At 37.5% G+C, this 7,503-nt stretch overlaps 1 protein-coding gene across 1 annotated transcript; it reads left to right on the forward strand.

The window, feature by feature from the left end:
• Positions 1 to 3,701: 3,701 nt before the first annotated feature.
• LOC130589568 (uncharacterized) lies at positions 3,702 to 7,090 on the forward strand. Its single transcript, XM_057390868.1, has 6 exons — positions 3,702 to 3,989; positions 4,082 to 4,372; positions 4,750 to 4,963; positions 5,064 to 5,245; positions 5,442 to 5,842; positions 6,736 to 7,090. Exons 1-6 carry the CDS (start codon positions 3,702 to 3,704, stop codon positions 7,088 to 7,090), a joined length of 1,731 nt encoding a protein of 576 aa, XP_057246851.1.
• Positions 7,091 to 7,503: the final 413 nt, after the last annotated feature.

The raw sequence follows: 7,503 nt of genomic DNA on the forward strand, positions 1-7,503 counted from the left end.
ATATTGTTCATCGTTTTGATTAGAACTAGTTTATAATTAATAGGAGGATTTCGTTCGTGAACATTCCCTTACTAGTTGATTTTCTTGTTTCGTGAATTATCAAGGTACGTTTACGTGGCTTGATCTTTAATTATTATGTATACATTAGTTATGTGTGTTTTAGTATAAATTATGAATTGGTATATGCAATTGGTTTAATCAAACCTTCTTATCATTTAGGCTAGATAAAATTAAAGCTTGTATTTTCTCTTGCTTTGTGACTCGTAGATATGCTAAACCAACCAAATATTGTTTTGTTTGTTTTAGAAAAGTAAATAAAAAAATCAGTTTGCATGTATAATCCATTTTTTTATGAAGGAATCCACTTTTGCAAATCAGTGGCTTTGAGTAACTCAAAAATATTAGCATGAGTTTTAGTTTTAAAAGTTTAAATTATCTTTTTTTTAATTCCCTATAATTAAGTTTGTTTATCATAATTCTTTATTTGAATTAAAGGAAAGGTTTACCCCTACGTTATTCTTATTACAATTACCCTTGGCTTTGTTCAAGAAGGGTTCTTCCAAGTCCACTAGTTGGCATTAAGGTTACTCCAATGTCTTTGTATTCATAAAGGTATACTAGCTTGGGGGTGTGCACACTTAGGATCCGCGGATCAAGGAAAGGGGTTTAAGTTAAGTTCTTATATTATTATTTTCCACTTTTAATGGAATTATTAAAGGAGATATATTCTTTGTTGGTAACGTGAATTTAATAATGGATTGATCTTATCTTTTGTTATCACTAGAATTGTGAAATAAAGCATGTTTATGAAAGTATGTGAATTATATATTTACAAGTTTACAAGTCTTGCACGTAATTGTACTCAGTATTTCAACTGACTCGTATTTCCTATTTGTTTTGGCTTTGCCCTACTTTCCTTACGGGAGTAGTTTGCAGGTCTATTGATGATTCATGATGCATGGGAGGAACCTTTTGGGATCATTAGAATAGATCACTATTTTAGTAGTCTTTAGACTTTTCATATTAGTATTGTGGTTTTTGGAATAATATTATTTTTATAAATAAAGTTAGAAGTTTCCGCTGCATATTTTTGTATCAAGTTATAGTATTGCCAAAATATATTTATATTTGGTGGTAATACCCTTAAGTTTCTCCAAGTATTTTACGAAAGTATAAGTTTTTAAATGGAGAAATTTGGGGGGTTACAAAGTGGTATCAGTTTAAAAGCCTAGGGATATGAAACTGGAATCTAAAATTAATGGGTAGACTTAAGGATGGGCATATAGGTTAGAGAGTTTCGCATTCTTTTCATATTTATATTATTTATGCATAAAAATCTATTTTATTATTTGAGGAAAAACGATTGATTTGGATAAGTTGGGTTGTCAATGCTTCTGGCAAGGAAAGGCTTGGGCTCTCACCAACGTTGCGTGTAACCAACCCTTTCCTGGGAAATTCATTGGCCCGACTATTCTTTGTCATGAATCAAGTACTCATTATAAAATATATTTGGAAAAACAAAAGGTTGTAAAAATAATTTTGGCAAGAAAAGTTTTAGCATTTTATGTGCATAAGTAGAATAAGATGATAGACTTTGATTTTTTTTTCGAGTACCTAAATAGTAGGCCGATTTTATCAAGTTGCATTATTATTTTTAGGACTATTCTTTTGTGGAAAAAGGAGAAAGAAATTGCGTTATGCAACTTTATTTGGTTAACTATTTGCAAATTAAATGCTTACTTGTTAAATTTTAAATTTCAGATGCTTGAGTTTGTAAGGGATACTTACTATGATGCCGCCTATTTTAAGAGGCATTATCACACTATAGCATTCTTTATTCAAGGAATTCATCTTTATGCAAGTTCTTAGTTTCACAAGGAAGAAGAGAAATGAGGACTGACCCTTGGAAAATTCTCTAACTCTTATTCACTTACCTAGAATTCCAAAGTATGAAAATCTTTTTAGGAAATATGAGGATGTACTATTGAATGAAAATGAGTGGAATAAGCATGAACACGTGCATGAAGGGGTATGGATAGCTGATATGTTGACATTTGAGGGAGACTTATACTATGCAGAGAAGACATGGGAAAGGAACTTAGAGTCTACATCTAATGCTACCATAGAAGTTCGATAACTGATTCGCTTATGTCTGAAGCCTCATCATCTCATCATTTATACCACATCTGTTCGCTCTACAAGTCCAGAATATACACCTACAACTCCTAAAGATAACACTTCAAAGACGATCCAACCCTCTTAAAGAAGTCCACCGAGTCCTGAATACTCACCCTGTCGTCGGCCGCCTATGAAAGAGAATTTGGAGGGAGGGAGTCTTACCTATGATTTATTATGAATAGGATCTTCATGTTAGGCTTAAATAATTGTCAGTAGTTGACAAGTTAATGTAGTAACTTTATGGGGTTATTATTACTATTATCATTTTTGTGTTGCTTTCGATAAAGAAACCATGTATGCAATTTGATTATTATTAATGAGATGGTTTACCTGTTATATGTTCATTATATGTTCGTTTAGTTAAGACCTATTGTTTTCCACTCAGGAAGATGTCTCAAAGGCATAGGGGTGGAAATAGTGCCAAATTGAATTCTGCTTTGAAAAAGTTGACTGAAATAGCAGCTGCCTTATCCCAAGCTGCAAACGCCCCACCCCGAAGTCCAATGAATTAGATGCATTTGGAGAAGTATTTAAGAGGGTGTCTGCTTCAAAACCCCTTACTACAATGGGAAAGAGCCCAGCTAGTCTTGAAAACTGGATTAGGGAATTTGACAAGCTTTTTGATGCCATCAACTGCCCGGAAGAGCTTAAGCTGAATAACGCAGTGTATTATCTGAAGGAGGAAGCAGATCTTTGGTGGAGCCAAAGGAAAAATGATTTGATGACTGAGCGCAATTTTGGGTGGAACGAGTTGAAAGAAGCCTTAAGAACCAAGTTTTACCCTACCACTTAAGAAAGCAGAAAAGTATGGAGTTCATTAACCTTAGGATGGGGCCATGTCCATTTCAGAATACTACAGTAAGTTCATAGAGCTAATGAGATTTGCACCTGAAGTAGTACCCACTGAGGCTCTTAAGGCTCAAAGATTTGAGCAAGGCTTGACCCTATCTTTGCAAGGAAAGCTCGGAGGAGCCACCTTTAGCACCCTTGATGAGGTTTATGGGAGAGCTGCCCACTTGTATGGGATTAGAGGGAAGGAACTAGAGGGAAACTCTTCAGGAGAAAAGAGGAAAGGGAATGGCAACTACCCGAACCAGGGGAATGAGAAAAAGTTTAAGGGAGGAAGCGAAAGAAGAGATGGAAGAAACCTTGGGGCTAGGACCAATGATCAGACTTCAAGGAATCAATCAGGCGGAGGAGGCCCAAAAGGGTGTTCCATTGTAAGAAGTGTAATAAGAACCACCCAGGAAAAGATTGAAGGGAAGCCAGTGACTTGTAGGTATTGCCAAAAGCTAGGTCATCGTGAGTATGAATGTTACTGGAAATCTGAAGGAAAACCACCTATTCCTGCCCAGGATAACAAGACCATAGCTTCTAACCCGTCAAACCCTACTCAACAATCTGGAGTGCTAAGCCAGGAAACGGAATGGAAATAGTCAGACCAAGGGGCCATCTTTGCAATAAATGGTCGTGAGGCCGAGGCCACATCTGATGTGATAGCTGGTACTTTTTCTGTTAATTCTATGCCTGTTAAAGTTCTATTTGATTCAGGAGCATCACATTCATTCATGACTAGGACCCTAGGTGAACGTCTAGGACTAGTCAGTCCAGAATACATTTCTGTCAGTTTTGCATTACCATCAGGAGAAGAATTGCATTGTTCTAAGTTGTATAGGCAGGTACCTCTACTTATAGCAGGAATAGAATTCCCGTCTGACTTGATTGAGTATGAGATGAAAGACCTAGATGTCATCCTTGGGATGGATTGGCTTGGAAAATATAAGGGTCATATCAATTGTGAGGCTCAAAAAGTATTTTAACCGGACCAAACAAGGTTAGGGTGACTTACAGGAGGGAAGGGAAACAAAAGGGCCTACGGATAATTTCTGCCTTGCAACTACAGTCTTGTATAAAGAAAGGGTACCCATTGTTTATGTGTAGTGTTCAAGAAATAATGGAAGAGGTTGAACCTAGCAAGGTACCAGTGGTGAGTGAGTTTCCAGATGTTTTTCCTGACGAGATTCCAGGAATGCGCCAAGTGAGAGATCTTGATTTCACCATAGACTTAGTGCCCGGAACAGGACCAATCTCTAAGGCCCCATACCGAATGGCACCTGCAGAAATGAAGGAACTAAAATCCAACTGGATGAGCTGTTGGAGAAAGGCTACATCAGGCCAAGCTCTTCACCATGGGGTGCACCAGTACTGTTTGTGAAAAAGAAAGATGGGAGTTTGAGGCTATGCATTGACTATCGGGAACTAAATAGTGTAACTATCAAGAACAAATACCCACTTCCGAGAATAGATGATCTGTTTGACCAACTCAAGGGGCTGGAATTTTTCTAAAATAGACCTGAGGTCTGGTTATCATCAATTAAGGATTGCGGAGAATGATATCGCAAGGACAGCCTTTAGGACTCGCTATGGACATTATGAGTTCACGGTGATGCCTTTTGGTTTGACTAATGCACCTGCAGTTTTCATGGATTTGATGCATAGAACTTTCAGAACGTTCTTGGATAAATTTGTTGTTGTTTTCATCGACGACATTCTGGTTTACTCTAAGGATAGGGAGCACATGAGGAGCATTTAAGACAAGTTTTGTCAAAGTTGAGAGAGCATCAGTTATATGCCAAGCTTTCTAAATGTGAGTTTTGGTTGGAGGAAGTTGCATTTTTGGGCCATGTGATCTCGAAAGAGGGTGTTTCAGTGGATCCCGCTAAGATTCGAGCTGTTACTGAATGGCCTACTCCGAAGAGTGTATCTGATATAAGGAGTTTCTTGGGTTGGCCGGATATTACGAAGATTTGTGAAGGACTTCTCTAGGATTTCAAGGCCTATGACTAACTTGATGAAAAAGGAGTGTAAATTTATTTGGAGTTCAGAGTGTGAGGAGGCATTTCAGAACTTGAAGAACAGGTTAACTTCAGCACCAGTTTTAGCATTGCCAGATGAAGGTCAACAATATGAGGTTTATAGTGATGCATCGAAATATGGCTTAGGGTGTGTACTGATGCAAAATCGAAAGGTGATTGCTTATGCTTCGAGGCAATTGAAACCTTATGAGGTGAATTATCCAACTCATGATTTAGAATTAGCTGCCATTGTGTTCGCCTTGAAGATTTGGAGACACTATTATATGGAGTAACTTGTAAGATTTATACAGATCATAAGAGCTTGAAGTACATATTTACTCAAAAGGAGTTGAACATGAGGCAAAGGAGATGGTTAGAACTCATTAAGGATATGACTTGGATATCCAGTATCATGAAGGGAAGGCTAACGTTGTGGCTGATGCTTTGAGTAGGAAGACTAGTCATTCGATTAATGCAATAATATTGCCAGATCAGTTATGTATGGAGTTTCAGAAGATGAACTTGGAAGTCATGGAGCTAGGAAGCGTAGAAGAACTACTAGGTGCCATAGCGATCCAACCTTCTATTCTTGATGAGATCAGGGAAAGTCAAGCTGGGGATGATAAATTGGAGAAAATTAAGAAGAAAATTCAAGAGGGCCAAGCACTAGACTTCAAAATATTTGATGATGGCAGTGTGAGATTCAAAGGAAGATGGTGTGTGCCTCAGAATCAAGGGGATCTTAAGCAGAAATTGATGGAGGAAGCTCACAATTCACCATACTCAATGCATCCAGGGGGAGATAAGTTGTATAAGGATTTGAAGAAGACTTTTTGGTGGTCAAACATGAAGAAAGAAGTTGCTGAATTTGTGGCTAAGTGTCTTACTTGTCAAAAGGTAAAGATTGAACATAAGAGACCTCAAGGGATGGTCCAACCTTTGGAAGTGCCTAGCTGGAAATGGGACTCTATCTCAATGGATTTTGTGGGAGCCTTACCAAAAGTAAGAAAGGAAATGATACTATTTGGGTGGTAGTGGACCGTTTGACTAAGACCGCATTTTTAACCAATGAAGAATACTTGGTCGATGGATCAATTGGCTATAGCCTATGTGAAGTTGTAGTGAAGTATCATGGAGTACCAAAGGACACATCTCTGATCGAGATTCTAGGTTCTTATCGAACTTTTGGCAAAGTGTGCAAAAAGCAATGGGGACCAAGCTACTGATGAGTACGCTTTTCACCCAGCTACTGATGGGCAAACTGAGAGAACTATTCAGACATTGGAAGACATGTTAAGATCTTGTGTAATGGAGTATCAAGGATCATGGGAAGATTACTTGGATTTGATTGAATTCTCCTACAACAACAGTCATCATGCAAGTATTGGAATGGCACCGTTTGAAGCTTTGTATGGTCGAAAATGTCGAAGCCCGATATGTTGGAATGATATAAGTGAAACGATTGTACTTGGGCCAGAGTTTATCGAGGACACCGTGAAGCAAGTCAGATTATTAATTCAGGAAAAGATAAGAGTCGCCCAAGATCGACAGAAAAGCTATGCCGATTTGAAGAGGAGGGATGAGGAGTACGAGGTTGGAGAAAGCGTCTTACTCAAAGTTTCTCCGACAAAAGGGGTAATGAGGTTTGGAAAGAGAGGCAAGCTAAGCCCAAAGTACATTGGACCCTATAAAATTTTGACAGGGTTGGCAAGGTGGCTTATCGTTTAGAGTTACCTAATGAGTTAAGCAAGGTACATAATGTCTTTCATGTGTCACAATTGAGGAAGTATATTGCAGATTCTTCTCATGTGTTGCAGCCTGAATCTATCGAATTGGATGAGACCTTAACCTATGAGGAAAGACCGATTAAGATCCTAGATAGCAAAGTCCGTAGTACTAGAAACAAGGATGTAAAGTTATTGAAAGTTCTTTGGTCCAATCACAAAACCGAGGAAGCGACTTGGGAGGCTGAGGACGAAATGTGTAGAAAGTACCCAGAGTTGTTCATTGAGGTTAGTAGAGTTACGGGGGGCGTAACTCCCTTTTTAAGGGGGTAGAATACGATAGAGTTTTGTGCGCTTTTACATTCTTAGAGCATATAGAGTCGTATATTGCATCTTACATGTGCATTCATAATTTTAGCATGAAAACAAATATTTTTAAAATCTTTGTAAGTTTCGGGACGAAACTTCTTTTAAGGGGGTAGACTGTAATACCCCGTATTTTAGGCATTTATTGAGATTATTTAAAACAATTTTAAATTTTATCTTCAAAACTCATTTTAAACTATTTTAAAACACATTGGAGGGAATCATTTGGAGGGAAATATAGTTTAATTTTAAAGGTTATTTTAGTAATTTTTAACAATAGTTGCTCTTGTCATTATCTTATTTATTTAATTAGTTATTTAAAACAAATATTTGATAAATAATTTTATAAATCCAAAATTCATTTTTGGGTAATAAAATTA

The sequence above is a fragment of the Beta vulgaris genome, chromosome 7 (assembly GCF_026745355.1).
Source record: "Beta vulgaris subsp. vulgaris cultivar EL10 chromosome 7, EL10.2, whole genome shotgun sequence".
In the NCBI taxonomy this organism is placed as follows: domain Eukaryota; kingdom Viridiplantae; phylum Streptophyta; class Magnoliopsida; order Caryophyllales; family Amaranthaceae; genus Beta; species Beta vulgaris.

Bases quoted from the DNA above. Each gene is read 5' to 3' on its own strand.
- LOC130589568 (XM_057390868.1), top strand. From the start codon at position 3,702: ATGCCTGTTAAAGTTCTATTTGATTCAGGAGCATCACATTCATTCATG. The intron at 3,990-4,081 runs GTATTTTAACCG...TTGCAACTACAG, and splicing joins TCAATTGTGAGGCTCAAAAA to TCTTGTATAAAGAAAGGGTA. The intron at 5,246-5,441 runs GTGAATTATCCA...TTGGATATCCAG, and splicing joins GGCAATTGAAACCTTATGAG to TATCATGAAGGGAAGGCTAA.